The following is a 19,960-nucleotide window of genomic DNA, read 5'->3' as shown; positions in this document are numbered from 1 at the left end:
CCTCAAGCCCTTTGAATCTGGGTCTCAGGTTTATCCTGGGAGCCTTTCCCACTACCCGACCAAGGAGTGATTTACTGAACAATGACCTCATTTTACATTTCACAATATGTGTGTCATATAAGCAGTCTGTGCTGCTGAACAATTTCCTGTAAACATTTACAATGGTTTGAGGCACTGGGGCCAGGCCCCAGTTGTTCTGGGAAAGACTTCTTAAAAACAAGAAGGAACCTCAGCCCTGCCTGTGCATCAGACACTGAAGGGTAATTAAACAGTAGAGGTCAGGCCCAGGGTGATCGGCCTCCTCGATTTTGCTCTCCCAGCAATTTTCTGGGAGGAAACTGAGCTGAGTTCCAGCAGGAGGGAGGCCGTTGAGTTTGAAGTGCCCTCTGCTTCACACCCGGGGCCCGTGTGCCACATGAGGGATCTGGGAGGCATGCTATGGGCGGGGGCTTGGCTTCCCAGTCCCTTGGTGTCTCTTTTGCAAATGGGGCTGTAGGGAAGGTAGAGGAAGCCATGAGTGGGAGAACCTTGTCTGCCAGGAAGGTCACTGCTTTTCACTTGCCCACTCTATTCATTTCCTGAGGCTCCCATAACAATTACCACAAACTCTGTGGCTTAAAACAGCAATGTATTAATACCCTCACGACTCAGAGGCCAGAAGTCTGAAATCATGATGTCAGCACGGCCACACTCCCACCAGAGGCTCTGGGGTTAAATCTGTTCCTCGCCTCTTCCAACTTCCAGAGGCTGATAGCAACCCTTAGCTCAGCTTCTGGAATATTACTCCATGCTCTGCTTTGGCTCCGCATGGCCTCTCCCTGAGTGTCTGCTTCTCTTCTGCCTCTTTCTCTCATTCTTCTTTTTAAAAAATTTTATTTATTTATTTAAGTAATCTCTGCATCCAACATGGGACTCGAACTCACAACGCCCACCATCAAAATTGCATGCTCCACTGACTGAGCCAGTCTTTCTCTTTTAAAGACACTTGTCAATGGATTTAGGGCCCACCCAGGTAATCCAGAAGGGCCTTCTCAAGGTCCTTAACTTAATTACATCTGCAAAGACCCTTTTCCCAGTTAAGGTCACATTCACGGGTTCTGGGTGCACATATCTTTGGGGGGAGCACCATTCCACCGAGTCCACCCACAGTGATGCAGAACAAAGGCCGCTCAAGGGCGGGCCTCCTCGCTGCTCATACTGATCTCCTGGGCTTTATGGGGATTTTGGGTCTGAATTTATTGTTCGAAAGGAGCAGACTAGCGTGTAATGAGGCCCAAAGACGTGCTGAGCACAGTGCTGCCTCCTTATCCTCAGCCCCTCTCTGTAACGAGGCATGATTAGCCCCATTTTGCAGTTGAGAAAACTAAGGTGATGGCATCAGTAGGCACCCGGCAGGGCCTCAAACCCAGGTTGGGCCTCAAACCCAGGTCCGAGGTTCATTCCCATGCCTGGTGAGAGAAAGAGAATTGGGCTTGGGATCACAAGATCTGAGTTCTAGACCCAGCTTCCCTCTAGTGTGGCTTGAGAAGTGTTAACTGGATTATAGATGGACTTTGCTCCCCAAAGCGTAGTCCTAGGACTCGTAGGACAAGCAACACCTGGGAACTTACTAGAAATGCAGGATCTCAGAAACTGCTTAGAACTACCAGTTTGAACCTGCATGTGAACACCCAGTGAGAAGTCTTGAACTAGAACTAGGGTAAACTCCACGGCAGCTTTTCCTTCTGGAGCCTCTTTCTGTGTTTCTTTGAGGGAGAATGACAAGCATCCTGTTACATTTCAGAAAGGATAATGGGTGCGGGGTCCACCCTCTCTCAGGTTTAAGGCATTCTCCTCAGAAGGGCCAGCAGAGGGACACGGAGTTCCAAGAGGAAGGCCCGACAAAGAGTGTCAGTGTAGGGAGGAGGATAAAAGGCTGCTCTGGGTTAACCAAGACCCAGACCACACACATCGTCAGGACCTAGGAAAGGAGGGGCACCAAAGAAACAAGGAAATCTCTAAGTTTTATGTGATTTGGAAAAATCAAATATTATTTTAGGATACAGCATTCTTATTTTGAATCCTGTAGGATTAGTGGGTGGGGAGTGCACAAAATCTTTTTGATTGAGTAGGGCCCCTAGATCCACTCTGCCTGTGGCTATGGGGGACATGAAGTATGGTTGGATCAAGTTGAAATGTTTTTTAAGTGTAGAATCCACACTATCTTTTGAAGACTTAATGCGAAAAAAAAAAAGGTTGTCAATATTAATAATTTTTAGATTGTTGAGATTATATTTTTGATACAGAATTGACTTAGCTAGTGTATATTATTAAAATTAATTTCACCTGCTTTTTAAAATTTGGCTTCTCAAAAATTTAAAATGACTTATTTCATTCACCTTTGTGGCTATGGGACAGTATGACCCTAGACATGTGAAGCCAGCCCTGGCAGGTCTGAGATATCAATGAGATGGTTGCATGGTCCTGCAGACAAATCTTTCCAATGATGCAGTTTTGCTTTGGCTTGGCACTTTGGGGGGTGGGGGGGATGGGTGAGCCTGGTAGTGGGTATTAAGGAGGCACGTATTGCACGGAGCACTGGGTGTGATGCATAATCAATGAATCTTAGAACACTGAAAAAATAAAATTAAATTTAAAAGAAAAGATTTATTTGTTTGAGACAGAGAGAGAGAGGGAAGGGGCAGAGGAAGAGAGAGAATCTCAAGCAGACTCCCCACTGAGCACAGAGCCTAACATGGTGCTTGAGCTCGTGACCTGAGCCAAAACCAAGAGTTGGATGCTCAACTAACTGAGCCACCCAGGTGTCCCTGGCTTGTACTTTTTAATAGAGGTTGGAATTCTAGAATTCTAGACCTTCAACCAAATCATAGCTTTCCAAGATGGCCCTAGTTTCCAATCACCCTATCCTCATTTCCCAACTCTGTGACCGTGGGCAAGATATTTAACCTTTGAGTCTCAGCATTCTCATCTGTTGGACCATTAGAAGACAGCTTTACAGAGTTGTTGAGAAGGTTACACAAGACGACCTGTATGAAGTGCCCAGCTTAGCACTTGGCACGTGGAAAGTGCTCTACAACAGTAATCAGCACAACAGTAGTCCCACCTTGAAGCCATATCCAAAAAGGAGAAGAAAACACTGGTTTTGGCATTCAGCAGGTGCTCCATCCGTGCTTTTTGAACTTAACTCCCTATGTGGCGAAGAATGTGGAGATGTATCATTGAGTGCAGCTGAGTTATGTCCACACCCACTTCACTCCTGTCTCCAACCCACATTGAGAAGCAGCAGGGAAGCACCTGTGAGTCTAGCTCAGCCACTCAGCAAGACTCAGAACTATAAACATCCTGCCGTTTCCAGGCAAACATGGCTCCTGGCAGCTGTTGTCCAAATACAACATAAGCCAGGTCAGGACATGAGCAAGAAGCAGATCCTCTCTGCTGAGCTTCCTTCTTCTTCTTTTTTTAAATTATTTTATTTTATTTTATTCATTTTGACAGACAGAGATCACAAGTAGGCAGAGAGGCAGAGAGGCAGAGAGAGGAAGGGAAGCAGGCTCCCTGCCGAGCAGAGAGCCCGACTTGGGGCTCCATCTTAGGACCCTGAGATCATGACCTGAGCCAAAGGCAGAGGCTTTAACCCACTGAGCCACCCAGGTGCCCCTGCTGAGCTTTCTTCTGGTGCCCTCCCCTCCCAAACCAAGCAAGCTAGTTGTCATCCTTCATTTTCAGCTCCCTCTCCCTCTGATTTACTCAAGAACCCTCACTATGTAGAAATCCCTTTTCCACTTTCGTACTAAACCTTCTCCAACCCCAACTCCCTTGGAACTTCTCCAGCATTTCTTGGGCAAGACAGATTATTTTATATTCATGTAGTTCCTTATATTGAAGCAAAATATCTCTTTTTAGAACTTCTGCTATGGATCCCGGTTCTTTCTCTGGAGTCACACAAAGAATTTATGGCCATATTTGTTCTACCACAATACTCATTCTTAGGGAAGTAAATCTTCACTGATTTACTTCTAAGTAAAAAATCTAGCACTTGTTTTTGCAAAACAATATGCCAAGTGAAAGAAGCCAGATGCAAAAGGTCACACGTTGCATGATTCCATTTATATGAAATGTCCAGAATGGGCAAATCTATAGAGACAGAAAGTAGACTATGATTGCCTGGGACTGAAGGGAGGAGGGGTTGGGGAGTCACTGCTAATAGAAATGGGTTTTTTGGGGGGCCACCGGAAATGTTCTGGAATTAAAAATGATGTTTACCGATCCTGTGAATATACTAAAACCCAGGTTTCTGGGATTAGAAACACACTTGCTCTTTGGGTCTCAAAGCCTCTCCTCATGGCCATATTTCAAGATGCTCTTCCCTTCATCTCACCTTGTTACTGGGGTTACCTTCTTCCTGATCTCTTTCTTCGTCTCTTATTCTTAGTCATGCACTTACCTTAGGCATCAATGTAAACGGCTTCTCTGGTCTTGACCTTGGCCACAGTTTTATGTTTACTTGGTCTACTTCTAGATGCAGTTCCCAGATCCCTAATCCAGATTTCATCAGTCCCTATTTCCTACCACCTTTCATGAAAGAGATCACAGGGGCTTGGATGACATTAATATTGCATGCTTACACTTCCCACAAAGTTTCTTCCACCTCAAGGGCAAATTCAATGTCATAGTATCCAATTTTTAACTAACATGTTGAATCTTGAAAAGCATTAGGATCTGGTTATAGTTTGGAGATCTTTTACAAAGAAAACGCTAGAAGTAATTAACTTGGGTTGCTTGGAATGCATGAGGTCATCTTTCTAAGATATGGGAAAGTTAGACATGAGATCAAATTTAATCAACTTCTAAAATAAGTTAAAAAGCAAAATATATTTCATACCCATTCCTTTGCAGGCTTTGTTCAGCTTTTTGGCATCCCGATCCACATCAAAACCCTGATGACTCCTTGCTTTGGCCTGGAGAAAATAATTGAAAAGGTGAGTGGACAATGTAGGCATTTTTGAATTATCTCTGAATGACACTGGTAGCTATTTGGAAGATGAAGAAGTCATCCAAATGAGGGACCAGCTGCCACTTTACACATGGTGCATGTGGAAATCAGCTGGGGAAACTCTGGCCTCAGAGAGATGACTGGTACTCCTTGGAGCCAGCTGGCCTTGGATGACCACTAAGAATGGGTCCCTCTGTTTGTAAGGACAATCAGCCCGAGATGAGATGTTTTGACATCAATCCTACCTTTGTGTGACTGCCTCTGAGACAGAGAATAATACAGTGGGTCAATGTCCTGGAATGATAGTTCTCCTCTTTTGCCATGAGACACAAATAAGTCTAGGGAATAGTGTTGCCAGGCAGAAGCCGGGGTTCTTATCACAGAAGCATCTGGTGACCCAGACTAAAGCTTTGCTATCCACCCAGTGAGAGACCCAATATTTAGCTTGCCAGACATACCTATGGGCCGGCAATAGCAGAGTTACTGGTTTTTACTGTTCTTTGGGGAGAGAATGTTCTGTTTATATACTAAGCTAGTGTTTCTCAGACTTTGGTCATTGGTATAATACATGCATAAATTTGTCCACAGCTATCAAAGTCTACATTATTATTATTTGGTTATTATTTTTCTTTCAGCTGACCTACTTGGTTTTTACTGAAAGTTATTTTAAAAAGGAAATCTATTAGCACTAAAATGGAAAAACAGTATTGGTTGCCCAAATGAAAGATCAACATAAAAATAAATGTGTCACATTATCATATGATCTCCCTGATATGAAGAAGTTGAGAGGCAACGTGAGGGGTTTGGGGGCTAGGGAAGGAAAAAAATGAAACAAGATGGGATTGGGAGGGAGGCAAACCATAAGAAACTCTTAATCTCACAAAACAAACTGAGGGTTGATGGGGGGAGGGGGTTGGGGGGGTGGGGTTATGGACATTGGGGAGGGTATGTGCTATGGGGAGTGCTGTGAAGTGTGTAAGCCTGATGATTCACAGACCTGTACCCCTGGGGCTAATAATACATTATATGTTAATAAAAAATTAAAAAAAATAAATGTGTCACTATTAAAAATGTAAAGGTGTGAGGTTAATTGCAGTGATACAACTTGCAGCTTTGAACAGACCCTATGTTTTCTTAGTTCTTGGCCTTCCCTCACAGAGATTCTCTTTGATGACATATGTCCCTTTCCTCCCATCCTTTGATGAAGGCTGGGGTAAGTGCCACTGTCTGCACTGCCCACTTGACCCTGCCTTTCATTTCCTTTGGCACCTCTGGGGAAGGAATAGGAAACCACGTAAGGCCCAGTAGACATGTTGTGTTTGTCTGGCACTGCTGTTCCTTTGGGGGGCTTTCCTGTCCCCCATTTTATGTGTTTTCATTGGGGCCATCAGTCAAGAGGGTTAAGCCCTCTTGTCCTGCCCTTGGGTGGACACAGACCCTGTCTGGCAGTTGTGACTGGCTCAGGAGTGGGAGTATAACAAGCCAGATCAGAGTCTTGTCTTCAGTTGATATGGAGATGTTGAGAGAGAGAGAGAGAGCGTGCTCTTCTAACTGGGCTTGTCCAGCTGAGAGAATGAATCTAGAGCAAAGCAAGGCAGAGACAAAAAGCAGAAATATGGAGAGAGAGAGAGGGAGAGAGGGAGAGAGAGAGAGATTGAATAGCACTGTATAAATCCTCAAATAGCAATGCCTGTTTCCTAACACGTCCCAGTTTTGTTAGTGAACTACCACTTTCTCAAAGTTAATGAGTTGGATTTCTGCCCTTGCACCAAGTGTTCTGACTCATATCCGAGGACTAGAGGAGGGCTGGCTTCAAGGCCTTGGTTAATTGAGAATCCTGTAATCCTAGAGCCAAAGGGGTCTTTTAGGACTACTGATCCCCTCTCAGCTGGATGGAATCACTCCATGGTCAGGCCCATCCTGAAGTCTCGATTTCTGAAGCATGTGGTCAAGGGGACTTGCATTTGTTGAACGCCTGCCACATGCCCAACAACTTCTTCACTCACAGACCTTTCTTCATTATTTACTCAGAAGAGTAGCCATTAGGACTCTTAGTTACAGAAAAGGAAGTCTGGGTTCAGGCAGGTTAGGGAATGTGTGGGCTGTACTCAGCTCAGACTGCCTCCTCACATGCCTGCTGAGTCCCGTGCACCATTGTTCCTCACACTCCAAGTATGACCAGGGCCATCTTGTTCAACTGAGGGAGAACGTCTCCCATTTCTCTTTCCAAATCGCTTGTGTGGTGTGAGAAAGATATCTGGTACTGAGGAAGGCTTGTTGGCAGGGTGAGCGACATCATTTGCAGGGTTCAGTGCAAAATGAAAATGAAGGGCCTGGGTTTGAAACGGATTTAGAACTTTAAGATGGTGGTATCAGAGCATTAGAGCGAGTGCAAGGCCTCTCTGGGTGTGGGGCCTGTGTGACTGCCCGGGCTACACACCAGAGAGGCTGTCCTGCCTGTCAATGGAATTCTCTGAGTGTGGGAGCGTGGGGTTGGCAATCTCAGACTCAGAAGAGTGAATGGTGTCTTGGCTGTTCGTTAGGAGTATTTTCTGGAGGGCTCTGGTAGTCAGAATTGGACCGGAACAGCAGACACCTCTTCGTAACAGGCTGATTCATAAACTGTTCTTTCAGCCTCTTCGGTGCTGAGAAGTTGGTGGGACTTCACAGAATTCGAGACAGACACACAGGGCTCCGCGAACGGCTAAGCCGGTGATGCCCTGGCTGAAGGCAGAGGGGATGGAGTTCAGCTGGGGTTACGTTTGCTCAGTCCCAGGCTGGCAGGGCTGCTGCTCCCCCAGAGAGACACATTCTTTCCTCCTTTGCACAAAGATGAGGCCAGGACTTGCGGAAGCCATGTGGAGACTTGCTCAAGATCACTGGGCCAGGTGATGGCTGACTTGGAGCCTGGGCAGGACTGGCTCTGTCAAGTCTAAAAGGACAATCCCATCCTTTCCTCCCTAACTGTTTCAGGAAGGTGGTTCCATGATACACGTCACAGAGTTATAGGAGCAGAAAGAAGGGGAAACTGTGCCTCAGAGCTTGACCCAGTCCTAGTCAATACCAAGTGTTGTTTGAAATTTTAAAAAATTAATGTAAATTTCTATTTAAAAAGAAAGAAAGAAAGAAAGAAGGGAAAAACACCTTCTGAAAGTCTAGATCATCCAAGGCTAAAAAACAAAGAAGTGTCTTTTGGTCCAAAATAACTGTGCTGTGGGGGGAGAGGGGCAGTGGGAGAATGTTGAACCTCATTTTAGGAATAAAGATAACATTGAGACAACTTTTTCCTTTTTTGCTTGATTGAAAGTGCAGCGTTTAGTCTCTCTAGTGAGACCTTTGTTGGACTTCTAACCTATAGAAGTGTAGGATAATAAATGTATGTTGTCTTCAAAAAATGCAGCGTAAAAGTCTCTATCAGATGCACAACCATCGGCAGGGCAGGTGGAAATTAATCTTTCCCAGGTTCCTTCTAAGAACCACTCTTCGCCATGTTGCTTATCTTTCCTAATCCAAAGAGAATTTGGTCTTGTTCCTCATAACAGCGAGCTATTTGGTGCCATGATTCCAGAGTCAGAATCATGTGAGGGACTTATTTAAAAGGGGGAGGGACGCAAGAAAACAGTGTGTTAGGAATTTCCCCCTCTGCGTGGCTGGGACAGCCTCCACAATGGACACATTCATCAGTGCCGCCCAGTGTTGATGCAAGGGGTGTCCTTGTCCTGTTCTGATGAGCTGGGGAACCACCTTCCCTGGAATGTATAGGGAGCGGACATTCCACCTCCATTGTTCATTGTTAGCAAGCCAGGCAGCTGCCTTTGGGGCCTTTTGAAACCTGAGGCCACTGAGCAGAACTTCCACGGGAAGCAGGTCTGCAGGAATGCACATCAGACACAAAAGGGGGTTGTAGGGGACTCCGGCCTGAGGACAGACCCCACCGTGAGGATCTAGGCAAATACACAATATTCCACCTGCTTTCTAGGCAACACAGAGGCAGAACAGCAGTCCTTTTTTTTTTTTTTTTTCAATTTCTTCCCAGCATTTGCACTGACACTCATGAGACGCATTAAAAAGACACAATGTTAGATGCTAAGAAAAATGATTACAGAAGTCTGGGCTGTGAGCCCACGTGAATTCAAGTTTGAATGGGTTCTGCCCCTTAGCAGCCATGTGAACTTGGGCCATTAACCTCTAAGCCCTCATTTTCTCACCTGTAAAATGGGGTCAATGTCTCCCTTGTTAAGATTTGAGGCTTACGCAAGATAACATTTCCAAGGCTACATAGATAGGGACCCACAGAACTGCTACGGTTTTCTCTGCTTCTTCGGGTCAACTCTTGGTTTTTGGGCTCAGAGTGATATTAGGATTTCAGTTCTGGATATTTTGATTAGACAAGTTTGGAAGATGATCTATCTATCTATCATCTATCTATGTGGGAGGTATCTTCCAAACTTGATATTGTGAGATATAGATATATTTCTAATGCCCCAGACTGGATTTGAATCCCAGCGTAGCTGCTCATTACTAACGTGCCCTTGGGCAAAGTTCAAGAACTTCTCTGTGTTGTGGTTCCCTCATGGCAAAATGTGGATAATAATAGTGTCTAGTCATAGGTCTCTTATGAAAATTTAGATGAAGTCCTTTATACAAAGCATCTAAAATAAAGCCTAGCAGAGACTGTGTGCTTAAAAAATGTAAACGGAAAAAAAAAAATGTAAACAGCATCTACTGAAGGCAGATCAGCAAGGAACCTTCCAGAATATTTTAAACCCTCCACTTCTTGCAGGGTTTTCACTTTGTAAATGGCGTGCTACGGGTCAGTTTTTCACCGATCGCCCGCAGTTTGGATCTGGAGTTCCAGACACATTTTTTTCCCACACCAGGCAGTAAAGTGGCTCACAATTCAGGCTGTGTGCAGACCAGGTGACCCAGGATGACATCCCAACACCACATTTTATTAACTGCCTCATTTGACTAGCATGATAATTAGCACCTCATGGAGTGTGAGGAGCTCCCTGAGATACAACCAGGTGCTTGCAGACCAGTGCAGTGAGGCTCACAATGGAAGCAGATACCATTAATTCAATGAAAGGCACTGCCTGGTGCATGGATAAGCCGGTATCTTTCAGTCTTCCTTTTGCTTCCTTCTAGTGTGTCTGCATGGCACTTCTCTGTGTCTCCATGTTCCTGCATCTTATTTTTTTAAAAGATTTTTTGTATTTATTTGAGAGACAGAGAGAGAGAGAGAGGGAGAGCTCCAGGCGGGTGAAGGGCAGAGGGAGAAGCAGACTCTCCGCTGAGCAGAGAGCCTGATTGTGGGGCTCGATCCCAGGACCCTGAGATCATGACCTGAGCTGAAGGCAGATACATAACCGAATGAGACACCCAGGTGCCCCCCACTCCTGTATCTTAAACGAGGAAACGAATGATCCATTTTAATGGAAGGGGGAGGCATACGAAATAAACCGAGACACTGTGAGCCTAGAAGCAGTGTCATTGGGCAGAAAGAATGCTGAAAACACTCTGCGAAATGACTCAGAGATGGGCCAGCTTCAGCACATCGACTGCCCAGGAGGGAGGCTGGCTTTTGTCTCAAGTTTTGATACTGTCCCCTGCCCACAGCCCTGCCAACCAGAAGGGTCAAAGTGGAGAAACAGACACCTGACCAAAGGCTTCTACCCCAGTGAACTTTGAGGAAAGCCGAACTCTCAGGATCCAAGAGAACATCTTGAGAAAACCTTCCTCCAGCTTGCACTGAGCTCTGGGGACAGTGTGTGAAAAAGCTGGCTGAGGGCTATGACTGGCAGACAGTTGCTATGTATTATACGGTAACCAGAATGTTCCAGGACCCAGCCTTAAGTGTACTCCTATTTGAGGACGCTCCCACTCATCAGTCCTGGTGACCTGATCTATCTGGAGAGCATCAAGACTGGAAAATAAGGATATATTTCTCAGGAGAGACCTGTGAATTTAATTAAAGAGCATTGCACAGCAGGCAAATTAGACTCTCCTCGGAACGGTTCCTCCTCTCTCCCTGCTTCCTTCTCTTTTTTCTCTTCCTTCTTTTTTCCATCCTCCTCCCCTTTTCCTCCCTCCCCTTCCTTCAGCAGACAAGTAGGGAAGCCCTGCCACGTGGCAGGCGCTGCCCCAGGGGAGGGGGACTTGACCAATGAAGTGCCGTCCTTCCCCCGGGGAAATTCACAGGGAGGCAGATCAGCGACAAGAGCATTTATGACAGGACGCAAACTTTGGGTGCAAATAGCTGGGAGGAGGAAGAGGAATTTTTAGGGAGAGGCTGACATTTGTGCTGGTTCTTGAAAGATGAATAGAAGTTAGGAAGGCAAAATACAGACATACATATAGGTGTACATGCATATATACCTATGGAGGGATGAAGGTGGGGAAGGACGTTGCGGGGAGAGACCGCAGCATGATGCTTTCTGGGTCTATATATGTGTGTGCCTACCTATGACCTGCCATTGAACTACGCAGAACACACATGATTGATTTAAACATGCCATAATGACATCACATGGACTTGGGAGTAGGACCTACTGTATTCAGTTATGCTCTGACCCTCGATGGTGGATAGGACCCCCCTGGGCAAGCTGACCCGTATCTCTGAGCCATTGCTGTCTCAGGTTTAGAGTGGTCGTGCACCTGCTCACGGGCAGCATGGAGTCTGGATGCAGTCGTGTGCGGGAAGCCCTGCCGGAGCATGGCGATCACTTGGTTGCTGGCACGTAGGAGGTGCTCAGTGACGTAAGGATGTAGGGGTCACTTGTCAACCCTGAAGCATTATCAAAATGTCATAGGACTGGTATTTGCATTGTTTGCTCTTTCCAGTGCAGTTCCCCAGAAGGCCCGGCTTACTGCAATTCGCTCGGTAAATATTTGAAAGCCGTTGCTTGGTACCCAGGATCTGAGATAGGAGGCCTCTGAGGAAGTGCTGGAGAGCAGAGGGCAGAGGGCTCGTTGTACACGGATCGAAATGGGGCTGCTGCCTGAGCCGACAGGAAATCGGGAGCAGGCTGAGGAGATTAAAAATGAGGACCAGGATTAAAACCAGGGGGTGGCCTGGGCTTTTTAAGCAGGGAGGAAGGTAGAGGCAGGCAAGGGTTGTGCTGGGGAGAGCTTCAGACATGGCTGAATTCTCCCCCTTGTAAGCAATGACCATGACCACTGCTAGTTCCTGGTACCTCTAGCCAGCGTCGGCGATATGGGCCAACCTTGCTTTGTATAGATTTTAAAGTCATTACAGACTTGGGGAAACTGAGATCCATTCTGGGAGGGACTTCTTTGTGGCCACACAGGTATCCACTCTCCCAAAGAGATCTACCCTTGAACCTGGCATGATGCTATCTTTCTCTCCTTTCTAAGTCTCTGTTTCCCAACTGAAAGATAACAACGTCTTGGGGTTGTTACAGGGATATGCATCAAACACGCGTGGCAGGAAGCTTGGCCCACGGTGAGTGCTCAGTGTTATTTTTATTACTTCCTCCCATCTTGACCTGCTTCCTATGGGGGGGTCAAATGAGCCCCTGACATGTTGCTTTGTGTGGCACCTTTAAAATAACCGATTACATAATTTTGTCCTAAATCATAAACTATTTTTTACTTACAGATAAGTAGTAACTTGGGCTTGAGAGTTAAAGAGAAATGTAAGGGATGACCACTTAAAACTGAGAATGACAGCAAAATACAAAGTACTTATTTTGTGCCAGGCACTGGCCAAAACAATTTAGATAGAGTACTCATTTAATCCTCACAAACACCTTATAAATAAGTTGAGAAAACCAAGAAACAGAAAGGTTAATAAGCTGTCTGAAATCCTACAGTTCCTAAGGGATGGGATTCAAACCTACAGAGTCTGGATCTAGAACCTCTACCATTGACTTCCTACTATCCACATTTTTTGGTCCCTTTCAAAATTATTATTTTTTAATTTGGTGGTAGAAATTCTCAGTTCAGCTCTTAGAACATTAGTATTTTACAGAAACACCAGCTGAGACCTGTGAGTTGTCTGCTGACCGGGCAAGCCAAGGTTCCCTTGCATAGCGTGAGATCAAGAAATGCTCTTGACCATGAGCTAGGAGGAAGTGAAATGAAAATGAAGGCCAGTTACCATGATTTGCAAGGCAAAATGGACAGCCTCTTCCCGTGGGCAAAGTATATGTTCGGGAAAGGCACTGTCGTCGGTTCTGCTGTCAGTATCCTTTTGAGTCTGATGGAATTGTGTTTTCTGCTTCTCATCTGTGAACTAGGACTAATACCTGCCCTTCATAGCAGAATCTTGGGACGATGAAATAAGACGGTGTGATTCACAATAAGCAATATAGGCAACGTAAGTGTCCATCAACGCATGAATGGATACAGAAGCTGTGGCACACACACACACACACACACACACACACACACACACACTTACACACAAAACTGAAATATTACTTAGCCACGAGAAAGAAGGAAATACTGTCGGGGTGCCTGGGTGGCTCAGTCAATTAAACACCTGACTCCTGATTTCACCTCAAGTTATGATCTCAGGATCGTGAGAGCCCCATATCGGGCTCTGCGCTGGGCATGGAGCCTGCTTAGGATTCTCTCCCTCTGCCCCTCCACATCTCTCTCCCTCTCAAAAAAAAAAAAAAAAAAAAAAAAAAAAGAGGAGGAGGAAATCCTGTCATTTGTAAGAACATGGATGGACCTTGAGGGCATAATGCTAAGTGAAATAAATCAGATAGAGAAAGAAGTACTGTATGATATTGATGTATGATATATATATGATATATGATATCACATATAGGTGGAATTAAAAAAATACAAACTTGGGGCACCTGTGTGGCTCAGAGGGTTGGGCCTCTGCCTTCGGCTCGGGTCATGGTCTCAGGGTTCTGGGATCGAGCCCTGAGTCGGGCTCTCTGCTCAGCAGAGAGCCTGCTTTCCCCTCTTTCTCTGCCCACCTCTCTGCCTACTTGTGATCTCTCTCTCTCTGTGTCAAATAAATAAATAAAATCTTTAAAAAAAATAAAAAAAAAATACAAACTTAATAGAACAGAGACTAGAATGCGGGTGGGGAGGAAGAGGAGATGTTGATCGAAGGATACAAACTTTTAGTTATAAAACAAATAAGTTCCGGGGAATCTAATGTGATTATAGTTAATAATACTGTACTGCATACTTGAAAGTTGCTAAGAGAGTAGATCTTAAATGTTCTTACCACAAAAGAGAAATTGTAAATGCCTTATGCATAACGCAGGTGTTAGCTAGGTTATAGTGGCAATCACTTTGCAATATGCAAGTGTATCACATCAACACATTGTCCAGGTTATACTTACATAATGTTATACGCCAATTGTATCTCAGCAAAGCCATATAAAAAGATAATGTGAGAGTTCTGGGCAGGGAGTTTTCATGATGATGATCAAGAACTGGCAGGGGGAGAAATTGGCTTTTTTTGTCTTTCTCCAACAGGCTGTCAGGGTGCTTCCTCCTCCTCCTCCTCTTCCCCACCTCACCCCAAACCTTCCTGTTCCCTCTTTACTAAAACATCTTGCCCTCTGAGTAGCGGAGGGATCCTACCTAAGGGACAGCAGAGGCCATTTGAAAGCTGAAAAGCAGGCAGCCAGCAGGATGACCAAGGTTTCCCATATGTTCATTCTTCTGGGTGACAGCTTTCCAGCCTGATAAAACTGTCTAACATTTTCATAGGTAAAATCTCATTTCTCCCTACCTCACAGAATCTAGGCTGATTTGTCTTATTAGAAAGGGTCAATCAGTGTTCAATGGGGGAAAGAGGAGGGGGGATACTGCCGACAGATTCCTTACCACACAAGCAGGCAGAGAGGGAAGTGGGGGGTTGGCGGGAAGCAGGCTCCCGGCCAAGCAGAGAGCCCAATGCAGGGCTCAATCCCAGAACCCTGGGATCATGACCTAAGCTGAAGGCAGAGGCTTTAACCCACTGAGCCACCCAGGCGCCCCTTGCTCCTCCATTTCTTAAATACCTGGTTGCCCACCATTGAGTCCACTAGCAGCAGTGGAGAATCTATCTACTTAAGGGAATTTGCTGAAGCCTCATCTCCTCTCTGGAACCATTCCTGACCCTCTTGGGAAAGACTGAGGACTTTCTGCCAGCTGGGTGTGGGACCTAAGGCGGCCAGCTGTTTGATTGCCCAGGACGGAGGGTTTCCTAGGATGTGAGGTTTTCAGTGCTGAAATGTCCTGAGTAAACCAGGATGGTTGCCACCCAAGCTGAAGCTGACTTTACAAGCTTTTAAGAGCCAACTGTGTGCCTTTCTTCCCAACTCTGTATTTAATGAGCTCATGTTAGTAACTTGAAATCAGCTGGGATTTCATATTTATGCTATGGAAATTGGCCTCTGGCACAAATTATGCTATGGAAATTGGCCCCATCCCCCACCAAGAGCTGGTTGTGAGACATGTTCTAGCATATCAGTTTCTCCTTTGAACTTATACTCTACTCTAGAGATTTCTATCAGATCTCCTTAAGATACATTATTATACTTATTCACTAGTTTATCTCCCTCCTTGGACTATAAACCCCTTGGGACCAGGACCCAAGTCCTATTCCTTGTTGTATCTCCAGCACCTAGCATAATGCCTGGCACATTATAGGTACTTGGTAAATGTTTACATATTAATGGAAGCTGGTCTGAAGTCTCTGCAGCCATGAGGCATTTCTCGTCCCTCTAGAGGATGAAGAATCTTCTTCCTTTGTATGTGACAGAATATGCCACAAGCCTTTTCCTTTGCATCCTGGCCTTATTCCTCTTTGTATCAATGTCAGGGGTCAGTGGCAATAGCGGGGACAGAGGAAGGGGAGAGCAAAGTTATCCACTTGGACATCTAGAACTGATAATGATGTCAAGCCTTCTAGGGTAATGAAGAAGAGAGAATGAAAAAAGGATAGTAAACTTAGCCAGGACACCTGAGAGAGCTCATTCAGACCCCACCTGGAGGCTCGACAGGAAACACAAATGAAAGTGAATACCTAAGACTTTCAGGTCTGGAATTGTTTGAGCAAACCATAGTTTGGGGGCTCTCAGAATTAAAACCTATGGAAGAAATTGTGGACTCTGAGCGAGATGCTCTGAGCAAAACATAGATGAATAGCTTTTTGACCACAGATGCACATTAGAATCATCTGAGATGATTTAAAATAAACAAATGACTGAGTTTCATCCTGGTCCTATGAAATCAGAATCTCTGATCGAGGTATATACTAGGTATAAGTACTTTCAAAACTTACCAGATAATCCAATGTGCAGCCAGGTGCTGGTCTGACAAAGATCAGAAACTTTCCCATTGGCAGCCCAATGAATCAGAAAGAAAACTTAAAAATGTGCTGAGGTTGACACAGGTAAGAAATCCTAGACTTTATCCAAGGAGCAAAAGATAAAGGAAAGAGGTTTATCATAGATTCTTAGGGTAGAAATTCAACCTAGGTTTTCAAAATGGGTGGCATGGAACACTGAATATATTAAAACCCTTTGGACTTTTAACTGAAAAAGGAATTTGTTTTTAAATTCTCTCTCAGTTCTTCTGATTGAATCATTCTTTGCCTGGTGACACTATGTCTTTCACACTCTTTCAACCCAGGGATTGGCAAACTACAGACTATGGTCAAATTCTGGCCTGTCCACTGTTTTTATAAATAAAGTTTTATTGGAACACAGCCAACCCACTCATACACATTTAATCAATGGCTGCTTTTACACTTCAATGGCAGAGCTGAATAGTGGTAACAGAGGTTGTGTGGCCCACAAAGCCTGAAATGATTATTTTGCCAACCCCTTCCATACTTTGTGCAAGTAGATCTTTTTATCAGAAAACAGATGGCAGAACCTGAGCCTTCAGCTGGCAATAGTATTTAGTTAGAATTTAATATAGTCTTTTTTGCTTTCATTTAGTTATCTATACTTATATCAACTGATAATGATTTTCCACTTATGGTATTGATATAAATTTTCTTTTTAAGATAAATTTTTTGTGTGTCAACAAGATGAGTGAGTTTAAAGAAAATAGTTAACAGAACTATTAGTAGAACAGGTGGCATGTGTATTTGGCAACATTCACGAAGTTCATACTTAAGTCTGAAGTTTGGGAAACATTGAATGTATTCAGTCCCCTCATTTTATAGGTAAACTGAGGCCTAGTTATTAAGTAATTTTGCCCAGGATCACTTACTTGCTTTATGGAAATATTTGGGCCCCTCTCTGAGAACAAAGCTCTTTTACCTCTAAGTGGTTACTTGTTTGTACTTTGAAACCGGTTAGTGTGAATGCAACATATTGCACTACTAAAGTTCATAAATTCAAAGCCAGAAATATCCTGGCAACATTTCCACAGACATGTTTAGTAGACATTGATGGGCAATTTGAAACACAACTGAGTGGCCATTCACCTCTTTAAAAATGACTCTTGGGTGATTAGTGGCATATAGTTTCATTAAGTTGATAGTTTCTAGGGCATGGTTTCCTTAGAGCAGCACATTTTTTTTTAAGTCTTGATTTTTGTGTTTTAAATCAAAATCTGCTTAAATGCTTGTCAGAGCAAGAAGTAAAACTACTAATTAGATAAAGAAGATGTGGTACATATACACAGTGGAATATTACTCAGCCATCAGAAAGGATGAATACCCACCATTTGCATTGACATGCATGCAACTGGAGGGGATTATGTTAAGTGAAGTAAGCCAAGGAGAGAAAGACAATTATCATATGGTTTCACTCATATGTGGAACATTAGCAATAGCATGGGGGGCCATAGGGCAAGGGAGGGAAATCCAAAGGGGGAGAAATGAGAGAGGGAGATGAACCACGAGAAACCACGGACCCCAAGAAACAATCTGGGTTTCAGAGGGGATGAATGTTGGGGGAGGGGGTAACAGGGTGATGGGTATTGAGGAGGGCACTTGCTGTGTTGAGCACTGGGTTATACTTAACTAATGAATTATATACTATGCAGTGGCTAACAGAACATAATAAAAAAACTTGATATGTAAAAAAAAAAGAAAAAATATGTATCACATTGTATTTGTTGGGTCTATTTTTTTTTTAAACTTCACAAGCTTTACTCTTCTTCTTTTTTTTTTTTTAGATTTTTTTTTTTATTTATTCATTTGATAGATAGAGATCACAAGTAGGCAGAGAGGCAGACAGAGAGAGAGGAGGAAGCAGGCTCCCGGCTGAGCAGAGAGCTGGACGTGGGGCTCGATCCCAGGACCCTGGGATCATGACCTGAGCCGAAGGCAGAGGCTTTAACCCACTGAGCCACCCAGGTGCCCCTGTTGGGTCTATTTTTAAACACAGTTTCAATCTTATAAGAATATTTGGTATTTCACCGTGTAATTACTGTTCCATTAGGATTCTCCACAGTCACACCGACTAACAGCGAAGCTGATTCCTCTATTCTTAGATCTTCTTTCCACTTGGACCTTTCCAGAGATCTGTTAATCAAGGAGGCCGACCAGATAGCTAGGCAGTGTGTCAGGATGCCTGAGTTCTAGCTAACCTTTGAGGAGTGCTGAGTACACAGAACTGTTTGGCTATTGATCTATGCTTTCAGAGATGCAATTGTAAGGTGACATATATGAAGTATGTGTTTGGCCATTACTCTAAATGGGTAGGAATGGTCGCATCATTTGGAAAAAAAGGCTGAAAAGAGGAAAAACATCCACTTGATTCAGATCTTGATATGTGTTCTTAAAAAATGAGTGAAACTTTTTAGATTAAAAAAAATGACCTTCCTTCTAAATTTGGGATTATTTGTATGTTGGCATTTTGAGAATAACTTTTAATGAAGACTGCTATAATTAGGTCATTTTCCAGAAAGACAAACTTTTTCAGGCTATGTCCTCTGGATTCCACATTAAGTTGGTGTGATGTTTACCTATCAAAGGTTGGGAACTGTCCTTAAGGAGATCTAACATTAAGACCCTCCAATATCTAATGCCCTAAGTGGTGGACACCATCATTTCTGAAGATACTGACAATATTATCAGAAATACAATGTGACTGACCCACTATGCACTAAGCTCTGGTATAGGGAGACTAAATGGGGCAGTCCTTTTGGGGGATATACCCAAACAGAAGGGGTGTGAGCAAATGGGCTCATGATTGTTTCAATTAGTGACTTTCCAGTTGAGCTCTGCTCATCTAGGCAGGAAACCCAGCAGCTCAGCAGCCTCAGTACAGGGTATTTCTGTAGGGAAGCCCTTCTCACTCTGACCATCAGAAGTTTCTAATTGGCTAACAGCCTTTCAGGAGAAACCGCTGCATCTCAGCTGCTGTTGTCACCAACAGGAGGACAAGGGTCAGTCTTGAAAAAGATCTGGCTCTACCCTGTGATAAGAAAGGCAATCAGAGGGCACTTGGGTGGCTCAGTTGTTTAAGCGACTGCCTTCTGCTCAGGTCATGATCCCGGAGTCCTGGGATCAAGTCCCACATCAGGCTCCCAGCTCCGTGGGGTGTCTGCTTCTCCCTCTGACCTCCCCTTTCATCTGTCCCTCTCTCTCAAATAAATAAATAAAATCTTAAAAAAAAAAAAAGAAAGGCAATCAGTGTGAGGGACTATCTTGGCCAGAGGGATGGGAATGCATGGATCCTGACAGAAATTCAGTCAGATAAAGACAGTATGGGGGCATCTCCTGCCCTATAGCCTAGCTTTTACTAAGGCCTGTGTCTCATGAAGTGGTTCTCAACCAACCAGGGGCAATTTTGTCTCTCTGGGGACATTTGGCAATGTCTAGAGACACTGTCATAAACAAGGGGGTGCTAGTAGAATCTGGTCTCAGTAGAGATCAGGGATTCTGCTAAATGCCCTACAAGGCACAGAACAGCCCCTCACAACATAGAATTATTTGTTTCTAATGTCATTGGTGTGAAGATCTAACAAGATGAGGGTCTACCACCCTGGCCTAACGGTTGTAACAATCGTATAAACATGTTTCTT

At 44.3% G+C, this 19,960-nt stretch overlaps 1 protein-coding gene across 2 annotated transcripts in view; it reads right to left on the bottom strand.

Moving 5' to 3' along the window:
- The window catches only part of LOC111146623 (annexin A13), a 58,376-nt gene that overhangs the window by 23,806 nt on the left and 14,610 nt on the right, over positions 1-19,960 (bottom strand). For both annotated transcript variants that reach the window (XM_022502259.1, XM_022502258.1), the window contains one exon: positions 4,883-4,958. In XM_022502259.1, the coding sequence (XP_022357967.1) occupies positions 4,883-4,958 (76 nt within the window). The remainder of the gene's footprint in view (positions 1-4,882; positions 4,959-19,960) is intronic.

This window comes from Enhydra lutris, unplaced genomic scaffold (assembly GCF_002288905.1).
Source record: "Enhydra lutris kenyoni isolate GAN:26980312 unplaced genomic scaffold, ASM228890v2 scaffoldscaffold14, whole genome shotgun sequence".
Lineage (NCBI taxonomy): Eukaryota > Metazoa > Chordata > Mammalia > Carnivora > Mustelidae > Enhydra > Enhydra lutris.
Note: the sequence above shows the minus strand (reverse complement) of the source record. Positions and strands in the feature narration are given on the sequence as shown.